The 17,483-nt window shown below is 54.1% G+C and overlaps 6 protein-coding genes across 6 annotated transcripts; 3 read left to right on the plus strand and 3 right to left on the minus strand.

Moving 5' to 3' along the window:
• Positions 1-148: 148 nt before the first annotated feature.
• On the plus strand, positions 149-2,054 carry NCS57_00095500 (MFS domain-containing protein; the record flags this gene model as incomplete). The annotated part of the gene is made up of 3 exons (XM_053051029.1): positions 149-387; positions 447-1,063; positions 1,123-2,054. The coding sequence occupies 3 exons, from the start codon at positions 149-151 to the stop codon at positions 2,052-2,054; spliced, it is 1,788 nt and encodes a 595-aa protein (XP_052919544.1).
• A 1,482-nt stretch (positions 2,055-3,536) lies between these two features.
• Positions 3,537-4,606, minus strand: NCS57_00095600 (uncharacterized protein; the record flags this gene model as incomplete). The annotated part of the gene is made up of 4 exons (XM_053051030.1): positions 3,537-3,674; positions 3,724-4,217; positions 4,277-4,389; positions 4,443-4,606. The coding sequence occupies 4 exons, from the start codon at positions 4,604-4,606 to the stop codon at positions 3,537-3,539; spliced, it is 909 nt and encodes a 302-aa protein (XP_052919545.1).
• A 927-nt stretch (positions 4,607-5,533) lies between these two features.
• NCS57_00095700 (uncharacterized protein) lies at positions 5,534-7,156 on the minus strand (the record flags this gene model as incomplete). Its single annotated transcript, XM_053051031.1, has 1 exon — positions 5,534-7,156. The coding sequence occupies one exon, from the start codon at positions 7,154-7,156 to the stop codon at positions 5,534-5,536; it is 1,623 nt and encodes a 540-aa protein (XP_052919546.1).
• A 1,376-nt stretch (positions 7,157-8,532) lies between these two features.
• On the plus strand, positions 8,533-9,411 carry NCS57_00095800 (RRM domain-containing protein; the record flags this gene model as incomplete). The annotated part of the gene is made up of 5 exons (XM_053051032.1): positions 8,533-8,681; positions 8,845-8,868; positions 8,925-8,981; positions 9,085-9,212; positions 9,311-9,411. The coding sequence occupies exons 1-5, from the start codon at positions 8,641-8,643 to the stop codon at positions 9,409-9,411; spliced, it is 351 nt and encodes a 116-aa protein (XP_052919547.1). The 5' UTR covers positions 8,533-8,640.
• A 3,236-nt stretch (positions 9,412-12,647) lies between these two features.
• On the plus strand, positions 12,648-14,060 carry NCS57_00095900 (SWIM-type domain-containing protein; the record flags this gene model as incomplete). Its single annotated transcript, XM_053051033.1, has 1 exon — positions 12,648-14,060. The coding sequence occupies one exon, from the start codon at positions 12,648-12,650 to the stop codon at positions 14,058-14,060; it is 1,413 nt and encodes a 470-aa protein (XP_052919548.1).
• Positions 14,061-14,398: 338 nt separating this feature from the next.
• Positions 14,399-16,126, minus strand: NCS57_00096000 (Protein kinase domain-containing protein; the record flags this gene model as incomplete). The annotated part of the gene is made up of 1 exon (XM_053051034.1): positions 14,399-16,126. The coding sequence occupies one exon, from the start codon at positions 16,124-16,126 to the stop codon at positions 14,399-14,401; it is 1,728 nt and encodes a 575-aa protein (XP_052919549.1).
• Positions 16,127-17,483: the final 1,357 nt, after the last annotated feature.

The following is a 17,483-nucleotide window of genomic DNA, read 5'->3' on the forward strand; positions in this document are numbered from 1 at the left end:
AGGGTCTCGATCCGCGCATTGAGCTTAAATAGTAGCTTCTCTCTCTCCATCTTATCCATCTTGTCTTTCGCTTCTCTTCAGCATCAATCACTCGCAAAGGCGTTTGTCTTCACCTCGAGTTCAAACCCCTCTTCTGCTCAAGACGACAATGTCAATCCTCGACAAGATCAAGGCCGGCGTCGGCCCCAAGGAGGCTCGCCCAGAGGCCACAGAGACTCCTGTCACTGAGGCTGGTATCAACGCCGACGAGAAGGCCGATGTCAACCAAGACATCAACGATGCCATCGACCAAAGCGCTCCCGACCAGAGTGCTTCCCATGGTGTCCAAGACATCCAGGCCATCACCTTGGTCTGGGGCAAGGGCTCCCTCGCTGCCCTTCTCTGTCTGTATGCTTCCCTTAACCACCTTGGAAACATGAGAAACACCATACTAACCTTGTTTCCAGCATCTGGCTCCTCTTCCTCGTCCAGGGCTTCCGTATTTCCATCTTCGCTGTCATGCTGCCCTATGCCACCAGCGAATGGGCTTCTCACTCCCTCCTGACTGTTGTCGCTATTGTCGCTGATTCCATGACCTCTGCCGTCTACATCCCCATGGCCAAGGTGCTCAATGTCTGGGGTCGCGCCGAGGGTTTCCTCCTCATGGTTTGCTTTGCCACCATTGGCCTTATCCTCACTGCTGCCTCGCACAACCTGGCCACCTTCTGCGCTGCCCAGGTCTTTTACTCTGTCGGCTTCGGAGGCATGATCTACACTGTCGGTGTTCTGGCTGCTGATGCCTCCAACCTCCGCAATCGAGGTCTGACTTTTGCCTTCACCTCGTCCCCTTACATGATCACTGCCTTTGCCGGATCCAAGGCTGCTGAGGCCTTCCTGCTCAACGTCAAGAACTGGCGCTGGGGTTTTGGCTGCTTTGCCATCATCCTGCCTGTCGTCACCTTCCCCCTGTACTTGGTTCTCAAGATCAACCTCCGCAAGGCCGTCAAGCAGGGTATCGTTACCCACCAGAAGAGCGACCGCACCATTCCCCAGAAGATTTGGTACTTTCTCCGCGAGTTTGATAGTGAGTGGCAATCCCGGCCTTGGCCATATTTAATACTCTCGTGCTAACAAGACTGACAGTCGTCGGTGTCTTCCTCTTTGGTGGCGGCTTGACCGTCTTCCTTCTGCCATTCACGCTCGCTAGCCACGCTCCCAACGGCTGGAAGTCCGACTACATCATCGCCATGATCATCGTCGGCTTCATCGTCCTCGTCTTGTTCGGTCTCTGGGAGTACTACTGGGCTCCCGTCCCCTTCCTCCAGGGCAAGTTCCTCACCGACCGCACCGTCATTGGCGCGTGCCTCATCGACATGACCTACCAGGCCTCGTACTACTGCTGGAACCTCTACTTCACCTCTTTCCTGCAGGTCGTTGCCAACCTCAAGCCTGCCGAGGCTGGATATGTCAACTCGACCTTCCAGATCGTCTCGGGTGTCCTCCTCTTCATCGTTGGTTACGCTATCCGCCGCACTGGCTACTTCAAGTGGCTCTTCTACCCTGCCATCCCTCTGTACCTCTTCGCCCAGGGCCTCATGATCCACTTCCGCCAGCCCAACCAGTACATCGGCTACATTGTCATGTGTGAGATCTTCATCTCCATCGCCGGCTCCATCTTCATCCTCAACATGCAGTTGGCCGTCCTTGCTGCTGTCGAGCAAGAGTACATTGCCGCTGCTCTGGCTACTCTCTACGTCTCGGGTGGTATCGGTGGCGCCATCGGCGGTGCCATCTCGGGTGCTATCTGGACCAACACCTTCCTTCCCGCCCTTCAGCGCAACCTGCCCGAGGAGGCCATGGCCAACATCACCATGATCTACAGTATGCTCCCGACTCAGCTGTCCTACCCCGTCAACAGCCCTACGAGACTCGCCATCCAGAAGTCTTACGGCTACGCCCAGACCCGAATGCTGACTGCCGGTCTCGTCATCATGACCCTGTGCGCTATCTGGGTCTTCATGCTCAGAAACATCAACGTCAAGAAGCTTACTCAGACCAAGGGTACCGTCATGTAAGCTGTTTTGGGCAGCGAGCGTCCTGGGGTCTCACTTTGCCAGCCTGTCTGGCGCAATACCACATGTAATATCCATAGTATGGACTACTGCTAGATTGTTTAGTATCTAATCTGGCAAGGTTGAGTTTGTCGGGCAATATCCAACCCAATAAACATCTTTCTTGCTTAGTTGTCAGATCTCGTATCTGTGTAATCTTCTCTCAGCTCCCATCTCGGCATGGTGAATTAATACCAACAAACACTCTTGAGTCCATTTCGACATGAATTATGCTCTATCTCACCAGGTGCCATTCGTTGGATATATTGTATAACTTATTCGTCTATTGGCCTCCCGCGATAACTTACCGTCCAATCATGACACTCGCCACTTGTCACTTTTCTACCAGAAAAGAAACCATTTTCAGAGGGCCGTTGAAATAGGCATGAATCTTCGTTTTATACATCATGACATGGCTGGTAGTTGCTGTGCCACGAACTACTGATCGCGTGACCCTCAGCCCTATGAGCATATCTCGAAAGGATCATGATAGCTCATATGCAAGGTCTGTAGGCGAATGCCAACATGTCTTGGCATATTTGTTTAGTCTAGAACACTTCACTACAATTGGCATGGCTCATGGTGAGTCTCGGTATCGGCCAAGGCTCCCCAGCATCTGCCATCACGTTGACCTACCATCCATGATTCTGTTATCTGCGCTCCATTTACAAGTCCGGGGCCCTGTAGTGTCGATCGTCGTAGGGTAGTTTGGTCCGAAAGACTACAGTGGCGTGCGTTTGTTTACATGGTTATGCGAGGCTTCGGTTGGTGGTTGTTTGAGATGCCAGATGTCGTGTAGGTTGATATTAAAGTAGATGATCAAGTTAGTTTGATAGCGACCACCGGCTTCCTATTTTATAAGCAAACAATCTGGTGAGGCTTTGATAAAAGTTATTATTTTCTTAGGATTACATGTTGTTTACCCCTTTGTTTACCTTGCTCGTTCGCAACTTGTTATCTCACAAGCGAGCAAGTCAAGCTCTCCATGTCCGAGTAGCAACTATCATGCAAAAACACTCCAGGGCCACAACGCAATGTTCCCGGCGATCCCATTTAACACCCAATTCGTTTATTCATACTGAGCTCATTCCCGCGTGAGAATTTAAATCATATGGTACTACCCCTTCGTTTGTGGAATAGTAGCCGCTTTCATAGGTACTCCGTCCATCTACCCTAGAACCAGGCTGTTTCCCAGCACCTTTACATAACACGTCTACAAGGCATAGTAAATCGTCCATGTATTCATTCCATCTGGTTTGCTATAGAAGCAGCTTCTAGAATCACTTGCAATATCGTATCGACCCGCTGCTCCTCCATCTCTCGCAACTTGGCGTCAACCACTGAGTGCAACTTTTCAGACCGTTCCCAATGTAAATAGAAAATGCCCTGTCAACGCCGGACACCTCGGCGCCCTCTCTCTGCTGGGCCTAGCTCGCCCGTCTGGGCTTAGTAGACCTTCTTCTTCTCGTCGATGCTGAACTGGCCGGGGCCGCTGTTGACCAGGAGCAGGAGTCCGCCGACGATGGACAGAATCTGGAAGAAGTCGTACTTGGCAAAGTCCTTGTGAGGGTGGTGCTCGTGAAGCTATAATCGTTAGCTGCTGTAACCGTGGGATCAAAGCACCCAAACTTACAGTCCAGAAGTTGTTAACCAGGAGGTTAAAGATGCTCAGAATGACAACCAGAAGAGTGGCGCTGTACTTGGCCTTGAATCCAACGACGACCATGACGCAGGCGACACCACCCAGGATGGAGACGAGGACACGCCACAGAGACCATTGGCCGCTGAAAACAAAGCCAACGAAGAGGAAGATGAGCAGGACGCGGCCAGCCAGCTGGAAGTACATCTTGCGGTCCTTCTCGTCGATCTGGGGGAGACCGGCAAAGGCCTTGGTCTTTCGGACCCACGAGTCGGACAGGACCATGACGAGGCCACCAATAACGGATAGGTTTCGGAGGAAAAAGTTGAGGTCGAAGATGAGGCCGTAGCCGAGGGCCTGGGTCACGACGACGCCCATGAGGCCGGCGACGGCGTAGTCGGAGTGCATTCGGATGATGACGAGAGTGGAGCACGAGAACATGGCGAGAATGTTGGCGAGAAGGAAAAGGTGCGTGACTCCGGACGGGACTGTTTCAAGTGTGAGAACTCTCAACTCGGCTCTAGCTGGTAAGCGGCTGGCGTCTTACTGTGTCTGTAATCCCGCAGGTAGAGAAGCTGGTCGGACCATTGAGTGATGATACGGAGGGCATCCTCAAAGAAGGTGACGACGATCAGGAAGCGACCAATTGCAGGGAGATAGCTGTTCAAAGTTAGCTCTCTGAAGCTTTCCTCCTGGCAATAGACTCGACTCACGGCTTCACGGGCTCGCTGAGGTTATCGAGAGCGTCCTCAATCTTGCTGGTATAGAGCCGGATCTGCTCGAGAGCGCCCTCGCTCTGCTGAGTATCGACACTCTGGGCGGCACCGTAGGGCGCGGGGCCACCAAGGCCGTAGCCAGAGTTGAATCGCTGGGACATGGTTGTAGAATCGTAGACGAGTTGTTGCTCTCTCTGGTCGCGTGCAGGCCTGCTGACGACGAGTCACGACGGGCGGCAGCTTATTGGTGTCGTCGTCGTCGTCGAGTGAGTCTTGAGCTTGTATGAGGAAGCAAGCCGAAGAGGGTTGAAGGAGAGGACCAAGCAAGCTCGAGATCTTGTCCTGAGAGCTTGGCCAAAAAGGTGGGATCGGCCGCGGGGGTGAAGAGAACAACAATGAGAGGAGGTGGACTAAACGGCGTGAGAAGCTTTACAAACGAAGATTAGGAAAAAAAGAGAGCGTGCGTGCAAGGGCAAGGAGAGACAAGCAAGACGAACGAGGCGTCGAGGTGAGTTGTCCTTTGCGGTTCAATTGGAGCCGATGACCTCAGAGAAGGAGGGTTACTTAATTGTAACAACGGTGTCCTTTCGAGATCCCGTGATGATGCGAGGTAGACGTGCCCACTTTTTAGCTCCCTTGAGTGGTCTTTGGTTGGTACTCCTGAATCGAGAGGGACCTGTCCTGCAAGGCATGCTACCGGGGCAGGTCAGGTACCGTCAAGCTGGAAGGTACAAGCACTACCGGGCCTCCGTCGCGCGTAAATACGGGACCCCAGCCACCAGGGTCGGCAGCTAAGAAGCCCCAAGAATGGAAGCTCTACAATGGCTGCTCTCTAAGTGGCGCACAGCCTCTGTTCTGCGTCTTGCTGCACCCTCGGACCTTGACCTTCCGAATCTGCACCATTGAAGTATCCGTATCAATGCTCTGTAGATCTTTTGTAATTCAGAAGGTTGAATAGACGCCTCTTCCATCTTGGGGCTGTGCTATGACAGAAACTCAGCTGCTCATCATACAGAGTACTCACTAACACCAAACCTCCAGTCAGCTTAGTCAGTCCAAGATACACACATGTTCCTACAGCCCAGCATTCAAGACAAGACATCAGAATCCATCCAACCCACTCTCGGCTCGTCCAAGATCCTCAATCCGCCCGTGTCATCGTACTCTACTCTTCCCTCGTTTACTGCCCGCTGCATCTCCTCCCGCAAGACGGTGCGTTCACCTGAGACGGGATCCCACTCCCAGCCCTCCTTCATCCACATCCATCTTAGATATGCCCTGAGCTCCTTGTCGTCTGGCCGGACCCTCATCCACTCGGGCTGAAACTCTGGCTCTCGCCCACCCCCGTTCCAGTCCGTGGCTCGGCCGAGCAGCTCATCACGGCAAAATATCCGCCAGCTATCGATGGCATATTTGCCTTTGGTGAGATGTCCAATCTCCCATGCTTCAAGGTCATGCTCATCCGGGTCTTCCTCCGAAGGTGTTGAAGGGTTGCTGTTTAACTCTTGAAATACTTTCGCCGACGGGTCAAAGTCCCTTCGGTCGTAATTTTTCACCTTGTATGTCTTGCCAGCTCTCGGCGGATTGTGCAGGAAACCTTGGGCATACTTTTGCATCAAAGCCACACGGTGAACTGAGAGCCCAAGATGGCGTATCATGCCGACAAGCTCATCCGTATTCGCTAGGTCGACAACCGCCATCGGGGTGGGGAAACGCTCCTTGAACTTGTAAAACACGGGAATTGCATGAAGACCCTTTGTTCGAATCAAAAAAGTTACCGCAATCAGCAGCCAGAACGGTTCGTGTGCAAACACTTCTTGAATAAGGCCAAACGTTTGCGAGGTGAGAGGCGCGAATGGCACTGCAGATATTGTGCCACGAGGCGGTCGCTTTTTGGCTTGAGGCTTCTGCTCTGGTGCCGAAATTGGTGGTGTAAAGTATGGAGATGTTGAACTGACATGTTTCACGTCCAGACTTTGATCTCCTAACAGGCCGGTCCAATTTTCAGGGGCCGTTATTTGATCAGAGCACTGCCCTTGAACCAACTCATTGGGATTATTGATTTGAGACTGGAGATATAGCTGGTTTGAGACGTAGTTGAGGTTGCCATTCTCAGTTACTGGTGACGCCACAGACACACAGCCTTGGGCAAGATTCAATAGAGGTAATTGAGTCGGGATGCTCCACCTGTGGCTTTCTTGTGGGCGTTCGTCTTGGGGCTGGTCGGACCAGTAGTGTGATGTAGTGAGATGGCGCTTCGCGCTCTCCGGCGGCTGAGAATAGGGCAACCCGACTTCCGAGTCGCACCGCCGTTGCCGCTGATTGTCGAGAAGCCCGGCTGAGGACGGTGGCCGAATTTCGGGGTCGCGCTCCAGCTCCTTTGCCCGAGCAATAAGCCGATCAGTAGCTTCCCATGGCTCCGAAGTTGGTGGTTCCAACCCATTCCATATCTCCCAGACGTAGGCAGCAACATCTTGGCCATCTAGACTTTGCTGGTCGTAGCCGCTCAGCCTCCGGAGTGATTCGGCGCAGTCAATCAGATAGTGCCAGTCCTCCGAATCTGCGACCAGGCTCTGCTGGAGAAGCTCCTCGGTCTCGCTTGATGCCCGACTGGATTCGATGACGTCGGCGAGGAAATCCCGGGCATCTCGCCATGCGTCAAACGTGCGCAGGACGTCGTGACCGAAGCGTGACCGGGCGGGGTCGGACATGTCGATCAGCCCCTTTGAAGGTGAATGAGGATGCGGGCGACAGAGTCAAGTGTGCGGGAACAGGGTGGAAGCTCGCATGGTGATCCCGATGAAAACCGGTTATCGAGGATGTATCTGGCCGACGGCAAACAGTTGATGAGGTTGAGCAAAGGAAAAGGGTTTAAATGAGGGAGACAAGGTTATGGTTATGAACAAAGAGTTCAAGTTCATGACAAAGTTATCGGCAGAGTTTGGTGAATGCCTGAAGTCATGGAGTCATTCACGGTGTGTTTGTGAGGTTGAGTTTTCAGCGTTTGGTTGGATGCACATCTTGTAAATTGACTAGAAATTCACAACTCGGAACGTTTTAGCCAACATCTAAAACAACAATGACAACAAGAACGTTTATTGTTGCTTTCAAACTAGCCACACAGCCTCGGTAAGGCACAGTAGGTAGCAGATAACCTCGTATTACTCGTTCGCGTATCTCTCAACATGGGACAGTCTGGAACACTGTGCTCGACGTCGAGTCAGACAAGAGGAAATGGGGCCTTGAGCAAAAGAAAATCGGCCCTACGGTCGAGAGCGAATATGCTATCACCTGCTGGGGTTGGCGTTGGTTGATTCGGGCAAAGAACGGACGAGAAGCTTGCAAGAATGGAGAAGGAAGGCCCTCCACGTGTCCTGGCGACTGGGTTCCAGGGGGCCTGCAGTGCACCTCACCCTCTGGAGCAACTGAAGCCAGGGACCGCCAGGGACTGGATTGGACCTGACCCAGGAGCTGGAAGGCTTCGATGCTTGTTGCTGGGTCTGCGCCCTCGGCATGGAAGTGCCGCTCTTTTCCAGTGGTGTTGGGCTTTTGCGGGTACGAGTGCATGCGCCAGGCTTCACTCACCTGGTACATAGCCTTGCCGGCGCTCTCCACCAAAAATCACGGTGAGCCTCATGTACCACGTTGGTACTCTGCTCCTTCCAACCACGACACCTGGACAGGTCGCGTGATGCAGTACGACAAAAAGTGATGTGGAAGGCGAAAAAGAAACACTGACCTTGAACGCAATTGCCCATCTTGAAATGACCATATAAACCAAAACTCACCAGAGCCTCACCCGCCTCCTTCAACGTCATCCGAACCATCTCTCATTCACGTCTTATCTCTTTTCTCCTACTGTCCAGTACCGCACCTAGGCTACAGTACAGTGTGCAAACGTGTTTCCCAGTCAGTCAAGTGACACCCGTTGCTCTGCATCCTCCGCTTTCAATCACGCCAAACGCCCAACCTAGCACTAGCCCGCCAATTAGAGCCCTGTATCGCGGCAAGGTCGGACCACATCTACAGGTCACGTGCGCTATCGCATCGCCCCGACTCGATCCTGTCGCCAGTCTTTCGCCTCGCCTCGCCGCCTCCGCTCCGCTCGCAATTCCATCTTCCTCCGTATTCCGCCCACCGCGCTCTCCCCGTTCCCTACAGAACCTGTATCAACATCATCAACATCATCCAAGAGATGAGTAGTCGCGGCGGTAAATTAGCCCCAGAAGTCAATCGGTATGTTTGTCGCCAGCCTCGCCTGCGCCCGCGCTCGACACCCAGCACGAATCAACATTGAACGCCCGACGCCCCATCCATTCATCACCCATCCCATCCCGACCCCCGATCTGACCCCACGAACACCTGCATGCTGTATCAGATGTCGCTAACTGTTATCCAGAGCTCTGTTCGTCAAGAACTTGAGGTATGATGCGACCGATGTCGACGTGTCCGACCCCCGACTAATCGATGCCGATTTAGCTACAACGTCACTCCGGAGGAGTTGTTCGACCTTTTCGGAAAATTTGGCCCAATTCGGTATGCACAGGCCCCGAGCAACCACAGCGGCAACCCTGGCGACGCGCTCTCACGTCGGCTCGAGTCGCACAAATCGATGCATATATACTGACGGTCTCTGCAGCCAGGTTCGACAGGGTATCGCGAGCAACACCAAGGGCACAGCCTTCGTCGTCTATGAGGACGTAATGGATGCGAAGCAAGCCTGCGACAAGCTCAACGGCTTCAACTTCCAGAACCGCTACCTCGTTGGTGCGTCGTCCTTTCTTTCGGCTTGTCCGTCCGCTGCGCCCTCGGACATTGCCTCGGATGTAGCCTCGGACTTGAACTTGCGCTGACGACGTGAACAGTACTATACCATCAGCCCGACAAGATGGTCAGGTCAAAAGAGGACCTCGAAGCCCGCCGCGAGTCTTTAGCTCAGCTCAAGAAACAGCACGGTATCGATTGACAATCCGACCGGTCTGTAGATAGCCTGCCTAGGAAGTCGACTTCCTCGTCTGCAGGCCGGTCTTCGTCTTCCCCCAAATCTCCTTCGCCGGATCCGAAGACGATCCTCCGAAAAGGCAGGGCCCCGACCAATAAAGCAACCACCAAGAGTCACGCAGCCTCGCGAGTTGTCCGCTTCGACGATGGATTGCGACCCGCACTCCAAACCTGTGCATGATGTAATTCTTATTGTACCACTTGTTTGGAGGGGGCTCCAGGTAGGGAGCTCAGCATACACATCAGCTTTTCGGTGGTTTTTGGTTCGGACTCGCCTGACACGCAAACACCTCTCCTTTTACGGCTCTGGGACATGGTGCACTGGGGAAATTAAGGTTGATTCAGCAAGTGGCGATATGACCAGTCACAAACTGCTTTGGGGATCTGGCCTGGGATAGGCCAGATGTCGTTTTTGCTTGTGGATAGCTTTTGTTGCGGTGTTTCGTTTGTTTTTTATCTTCTTTTCGAAGCCATGGCCATGAGAAGCCAACCCCCCCCCTTCCCTTTGTCACAGTCTGCTTGATGGGTTCCAGACCGTACAGAATTGTGACCTTGACTGGCCTTGTCTTTGCCCATTTTTCTCGGTGGCTTTGAATCGTACGATATCACTGTTACTTTGACGGGTGAGACGAAAAAGGAAACACGCATGTCGTATGTGGATTAGAAACGAGTTCAGTTTGATAAGGGATAATGGAACTCGATTCGCAGAATGGAGGTTGTGACTTGACAGGCACTCGTGATGTTGTGTTGCTTGTAGCTTACTTCCGGTTTAGGCGTAGACTTCTTACTCTAAACTGGACTGATTTCTGAATTGTAACGTTGGAATTCGAGAAATGGCGGGAGTTGTCAAGCTAGGGTTAGCTCTGGGTAGGTAGGGATGCAGCTAGACCGTTGTAGTAGACAACTCCATGCACCTCTAGACAGCTTTGCTGCAGAGCCAAGGGGATACCCCTCAAGCCTGCTTCTCTCGATCGCCATGTTCCTTGGCACCAACATCAGTCTTGTTGGTCGATCCAGCATGTCGAATCCCCTGCAGGTAGGGAAGGGAAGGGAGGGTAGGGCCAGCCAGAGTGTGTGGTGGAGGTGTCCGGACTTCTCGGTGTGGAATAGGGGGTTGAGATAGACACGGATGGATCACCGTCAACCACGACCAACTTGAAGATACACTTTGGCGAACTAGGGCTGATGACGAACAGGTTATCTGCATTGCAGCAGCACGAGGGAGAAGAACTGTATCCTCCTGCCCGCCCCCAACAGCGGCTGATCTGTTGAGAAATTCTGACATGACCTCCTCCTCCCTGCCCGGTTTCTACAGTCCAGTCCATTCCGGACCCGACAGTCTGGTTCCCATCCTGGCCATGATGCGGAAATTTGCCCGCCACCAACACGGAGCTGCAAATGCAGTGATCCCCATCGTCGTCACACGGCAAAATGCCGCAAATGTACGGATACAGCTCCGCGAGCTGGTTTTTTCCTCCCTAGGACGGGGGATTGAGCTCGGTAAGGGCGGGCTGGCATGTGGCATGGACTCAGGAGTGGACATCGGGATGTCAGCTCGGTTGATAACAGTATCTCGCTTCCAGGCGAAGACTTCAGGCTCAAGCACAAGCTCAGAGAGATGCCTTGGAGTAGCAACTGGAAGCAGGAGAATCTCGCTGGAATCTTGGTCACTTGACCAGATGGACATGCGGCGGGATTCCTTCAAGCGGAGTTGGAAGGGGGCTGTGGTCCGGCAGCTCAAACAACTTTCCACGTCACGATTTATGGATACGCTGTACATTTCTCCTGCTAGCAAACAGACAGACAGACAGACAACTGCAGCCTCGGCCCCGTCCGGCGTCGAGAGAGATCTTCGTGGCGTTGTTCTCTTGTCCCGTCTACAACAAACAAGCATCGGGGAACTAGATACCTGCCTACCTACCTACCCAGGTGGTAGTCGGTATAGGGGGGGAGAAAAACGCCTTGCCGTGTGACCCAAAGCCAAGCCCGGGCGCACGCTCGGCCGCATCGACAGCGGCCGTGGATAGAGAGACGAAGAGGAGAAGGAGAGAAAGAGAAAGTGGAAGATACTGCTGTGCAAAAAGTCTCGATAGACAGACGCAGAGAGAGCAAGGTGGTCGCAGACGCGGTCGCAAGCGGCGGCCGTGGAGGGCTCTGACTGGTGGTGCAAGCGCCGGCGGGTGGAAGGGCGGTCGGGTGCGGCCTCGTGGCTTAGCGGGGGGGCTTTGAACGGTGAACCAACTCGACCTTGCCTGTCATGACCGCTGGGAAAGCCTAGGAAGAAGAAGAAATGTAGCTACTGTAGCTATGGATGCCGATAGAGGCCACGATGGAGCGGTTTCAGAGTGCTGGCTGTGGTGGCGAGGTGAACAAGTTATGGGGTTGAGCAAAGGCTGTGTAGCTCCTTCCTGCTTCCTGCGTGTGTGTTGGACTGTGGGTGCGGATAGTTCGCGGCACACACAACCCTGCACCTCGGAAGGAGACACCTAGTTTTCACAACCAACAGCACACGTCTTGAATTGCACGCACGCACGCATCCACCTCAATTTCACTGAACATCGACAGACTTTCCTCATCCAGGAAAGACTGTATGCACCCTCAATCATCTGCCGAAGGATCCAATCCTTCCGTTTTCCTATTGTGGACTTGTCCGCACCTCGCCAGCCCCTGTACCGTACGGTATTGACAGTAGCTTGGAAGGGCTCCGCTAGGCCATCGTCATGGCGCACCACACGCACAGCACACACACCCAGAAGCCCGGATGGGTCTCGCGAGCCGGACCACCCTTCTCAACCTCCACAGCCACGCGCACGCACGAGCTCGACCGCCTAGACAACCATACCATACCTACCTATGCACCTTGGACAGGTAGGGGGAGCTTGCTCGATCTCGCGATGGATGGATGGACTGTGATGGGGGTAATCAACTCTTGCCGTATTGGGGGCCCACGATGACTTGACCCCATCATGCGTCCTTGTCCCCGGCCTCGAGGCTCATCACCAACCGTCGATGGTCGCAGCTTCGGCCACTATGGATGTATTGTATACTAACTAGCATACTTTGACTGTCCGTCTCTCTACCTAAGGTATACCCAGGTATCCAAGCCCGATATTTGCTCTATAAAGCCATTTCGGAATCCTCCCAGACATGACCCGTTTCCTTTCTCGCTTGCAGTCTCATCCTCCTCTTTCTCAATAGCCAATGTCTGCCCCAGTGTCTCGCTTCAGCAGGCTGTCACTCGAGAGCATGCCCCCAGAAACCCGCTCTCGCACCAGGGCTCAGTCCCTCTCTGCGGAGTCAGAACAGCCCTATAGAGATGATGAGTCAAGCTCATCCTCCTCCGGGTCGGAGCTGGACTCGGATAGCTCCGACTTTGACGATGACAACTCAGAGTTTGGCGACGCTGAGCCCTCGGCGATTCGCTCGCCCACCAAGCTCACTTATACCGTCGACCATCTCCCAGAAGCCACCCAGGAGACTGTCCGCGATACCTTCAAGGAGCCTCCGAGGATCGCACTGCAAAAGTGCCGCCGTATCAACAACACCTATGCCTTCCAGATGACGGAGCTCGTCACGCGCTCCATCCGGATCCGCGCTCCAGAGAACGGCATCTCCAACCTGAGCTGCTCGTGCCGGAACGACGGGCAGCCCTGCGAGCACCTCCTGTGGCTGCTCGACCAGATCGTCAAGCAGACCATGTACGATCATGACTTGGCCAAGCCCTTGAAGATGAACCAGGACGGCTACGCTGAAGAGATGGGTGATCCCTTCCAGCAGATTGCAAACTACCATCTCGACGTTCTTGCCGATGGACTACACTGCCAATTAGTTACTCCGCATTCAGAGTATAACAATGAGCCTGATATCTACCGAGCCCAAGAAGCTCGAGAGATTCTCTCCTCAGTCTATGACGAAGACCCAGAGTCGTTCAGACCAGACATCTTTGACCAAATATCACTGGGCAAGAAGCTACTCAAGCGGCACGACCTCGAGCAGACCATCTTCCGCATGCTCCTGGACAACCACCACTTCTTTCATTACTTTCGTTCGGCGTCCCGCCCCACGGACCCCGTCAATGACCCCTTCCGCAAGCTTACCCAGCGCATCGACCGTGTGCTCCGGGACCTGGACGCGGATCAGTCGCCGGCAGGGTCCGAGTCCCCTCGCGACGTCCCCTGGGCAGCCTCTCACATCCTTGGCTGCGTCCGTCGCATGCGCCACGAGATTTACACGCGCGACAGCCCACTCTCGGCGCGCGAGGCCCTATCTGCCGCCCGCAGCCTTGTCCACATCCTGGACTCGGTTGTGGCCCGCAACCGCGACCAGGGCCAAGCGAGCGCCCCGCGCGTCGACCGCAATCTGTATCTGCGCCTCGTTGGCGATCGTGATCAAGACTTTATCCTCAGCGTGTTAAACCTGATTCCCGAGGCAGCAAGCCAGTTTCTGCATAACCTCGAAGATATCCTCGAGCGGATCGAGTTGTATGGCGCTCCGGCAGGCTACGTCGAGCGGTATCGTGCCATACTGGGGAGACTGAGGGCGTCGAGCACAGGATCAGGGCTGAAGCGCTCCGTTCGCCAGACGGGAGGGCGGAGGACGAAGCGGGTGAGGTGAGGGCAACCTGGAAGCTGGTTCTTCACGGGATGGTTTATTAACAACGGAACTCGCTCCGAGGAGAGAGCACGTGTGTACCTACGTTCTTTTCTCCTTATGAAATGGATAAAAAAATACCTTTGTCAATTCGATACTGACTTTATCAAGCCTGAACTGAGTCTTGTAGCAAGGAAGGAAAATCGAGGAAACGCGTGCCACTGGCTGAGCGGTTCATGGGACCCGCCACCTGTCCCCCCTCGTGGATCTGTTCTACTGTACGTAATGCTATAGTGATTGCGCTGTTGTGATGCTGTGCGTGGGGGCTGTCTTGTGCCGAAATCAAGATGCCATCCATGATATCAAACCTTGAGTCCAGCCTCATCGCGGAAGGCCTCAATCTCCGCGAGAACCTCCTTCAGCGTAGGCCGGTCATAGTAGTTCTCCTTCCAGCTACCCGTCTTCATACTCTCAATCCTCTGGCCTAGCCACTCCTCTGAAGCCTGAATCTCCTTGGACCACCAGTCGCGCGCCGTTTGCTGAACCTCCTCGGGGGTAGACCGACCAGTCTTCTCGTACTGCCGGAGCACGAGCTGATTGCGCTCCCTCACGATCAGCCTGCTTAGACCGGCCTGTCTCCCACGCGTGCAGCGGTCAATGAGGCGCCGCATCGGTTCTGGAGTCGTCGTATACCCTGGGAACTCAACCTGAGGCTCCCAGCGATACGACAGCCAGACTGCGGCTCTCTGAGGAGCACTGTTCCCCTCAAAGATGCACCACAGCACGCGACCGAGCATGTACACCTCGCAGGCTTCCTGCTCTGTCGGAGTGAGGCAGGCCCAAGGAACATTGTAGCCCTTTGACGGCCACCTATATTCCTCGCCTTCGCCCATCTCCTCCCACCCAGGCAGCATCTCAGTCAGTATGTTGGCGTACTTCTCGCTGACTTCAAGCGGAATTTCTTCATCAATAGCAAGCAGCCTCACGTACTCGAGAGCGTTTACCTCAGGAGCGGCAAACTCGCACCAGACTCCACGCTGCTCAAAGTCAACCATGACAGCGTCTCGAGAAGCTGACAGCACAATGTTGTCCAGTCTCAGGTCGGGATAGAACATGTCGGACGTCTGGCGCAGGTGGACGAGGGCCGAGGCCAATTGGAGGGCCCATTTCGTCTCGTCAGCCAACCACACCATTTTGTGTATCCTGAGGAAAGGAATCAGGTCACGCAGACTACCGTGAGTATGATACTCCAGCGTAAAGCCAATGACTGCCACCTTGCTCCCAAAGCTGCATTTCTTGGTCACGAGGTGGACCGGCCGAGCAACAATGTTGGGGTGGGGTTGAATGGTGAGGAGCTGCCTCAACTCATGGTAAAGATACTTGGTGTAACTGGTCAGTGCCTTGAAAATCCACGTTTTTCCTTGGATCTTGACCAGGCAAACGCTGTCATGCAACTGTGAGACGTACGTCACGTCGTTGATGTCCACGGTAGGCGGCAGCTGCACATCCTTACCCCAGGAGTTCTCCAGGCCGGGTACAGACAAGAGCTGTCGCTCCAGGTAATGAGTCGGGGCGACCGAGACTTCTGCATCTGCAACATTCACAGGCAAATTTTTGAAGACAATCCTGGATCCAAAGGGAATGTTCTTGAACATCTCAGTGGGGTCTTGCTGCTGAGAAGTCCAGTGCTGAAGGATGCGAAGCACATGGCGAGTGACACCAAGGTGCGCGATGCGCTTTGCGCTCGTAGTATGAAATGCCACATCCACGTCGAGAACACAGCGAAGTTCCGATGACAGCTTTGCAGGCTCTGGGACAAAGACATCCACTCGCATCGGCGAGATAGAGTCGACAAACAGCGGCACGGCATAAAACTGGCTTCCAAATGCGGTGCAGCCGTCGATACGCCAGAGGGGGCGCTCCAGCGCTGCGAGGCTGTCTATCCGGTTCTTGGGATTCAGAATCGAATCCTGCCAGCTGACAGCCTGGTCGTCCTGGCCCACCAAGTCCGGGACCGGGTTCGGAACATGGTCCGAGAAAGCTGCAGTGGGATGGATGACATCGTGAATAGACTGCTGGCTCAACTCCATGGCACGATGCGACGCAGACAAGAGGAGACCTATAATAGAAATGGCCCGAGTCAGCTACAAAATGTGCTATAACCGTACGGCGAGGCAAAAATCACCTGCGGTATGTCTCGAATGTCTCGAATGCTACCCAACCCGACAGGCGGTTAAAGTGAGGGGTTCTAGACTCAGATGCAAGGGAGCAAAGGCTCGAAGTTTTGCGAGGAGATCAGCCAATCTGACCAGGGAGCAGCGAATGCAGGTTGAAGACAGAAATCGGCAGGCGAATCTACTGAGAACAGCAAATAGAGTAACACAGGTTGGCGCTTTAACTGGCAGAGTTGGTCGACTGCAAGTTGTTGTGCGACAGATAGAATCCAGAGGTAAGCCGTTGGCGGATGGCACAGCCGAGTTTGGCGAACGGTTCTGAGGCTGCCCGGTTGCTGGACTTGATCACATGATTCGACCGCCGTCTGTTGGTCCTCAGGAGCGGAAGGTGACTGATCACACTTGCCGTTTGGTGATAGGCTATGTCCCTCGCATGAGGAACAGCAGCGACAGTTTCCATGTGAAGTTGACGACCAAACCGAAAGCTCGGCGAGAGCGGTCGAACCCCGAGTTCTCATGCTCACTCGAGTCACCTTCGCTGGGTTCCACTTGGGCTGGCAGATGGCGGTGGGCTGCTTGCTCAACAAAATCACCATCCGTGGGCAAAGGCGAAGAACACCAATCGTTGTCGGGTCGGCAAGGCAAGTACCCGTTGCCAGGAGCCGGAAACACAAGAGTTAAATGGCGAGGCTGGGTGATCCAAGAGCATGAGAGCTGTCACAAATGTTTGTCTTCTCTGCTCTGGCGTCGCAAAAAGTGACATCCTATGTGGTCAAGCCGTCATTGAAAAGGCAGCAACCGTTCAAAAGCGTTTTCAATCTCCTGAGGGGCGTTTGAAAATATAACGGGGTCGGGACGTGTCGTTTGCTCAAGGCTCTTTCGTTGCCGACAGCATAAGCAGCCATCCATGGAGCAGGACCGCCTGTTTGTAGCTGCGTTACGACCGGTAGATTTCCTAGGTACAGAGACGCGATCAACCCAAGAGCCGACGCATAACATCTGTTTCAAAGTAAGTGAGCTTTGGTGCACAAATCTCGGCACCAGGATTGCCTTGAGAACCACAGGGCGTAATAATACTCAAGGGTCAAGAGATGGATGATATCCTAGCAGGGAGAAGCTGCTTGGAGATGAAGCTGGGATAAGCACCCAGGTAGAAGCAAATAAAGCCATGAGGAAAGAAAGGCCCTGGTAAGACACGAGCCCGGGGTCTCAAGCTCAGTGCTCAGACTGTGTTACAAGGGCGAGCCCATGTTTGGGTTTGGCCATCACCCCG

Source organism: Fusarium keratoplasticum, chromosome 1 (genome assembly GCF_025433545.1).
Source record: "Fusarium keratoplasticum isolate Fu6.1 chromosome 1, whole genome shotgun sequence".
Lineage (NCBI taxonomy): Eukaryota > Fungi > Ascomycota > Sordariomycetes > Hypocreales > Nectriaceae > Fusarium > Fusarium keratoplasticum.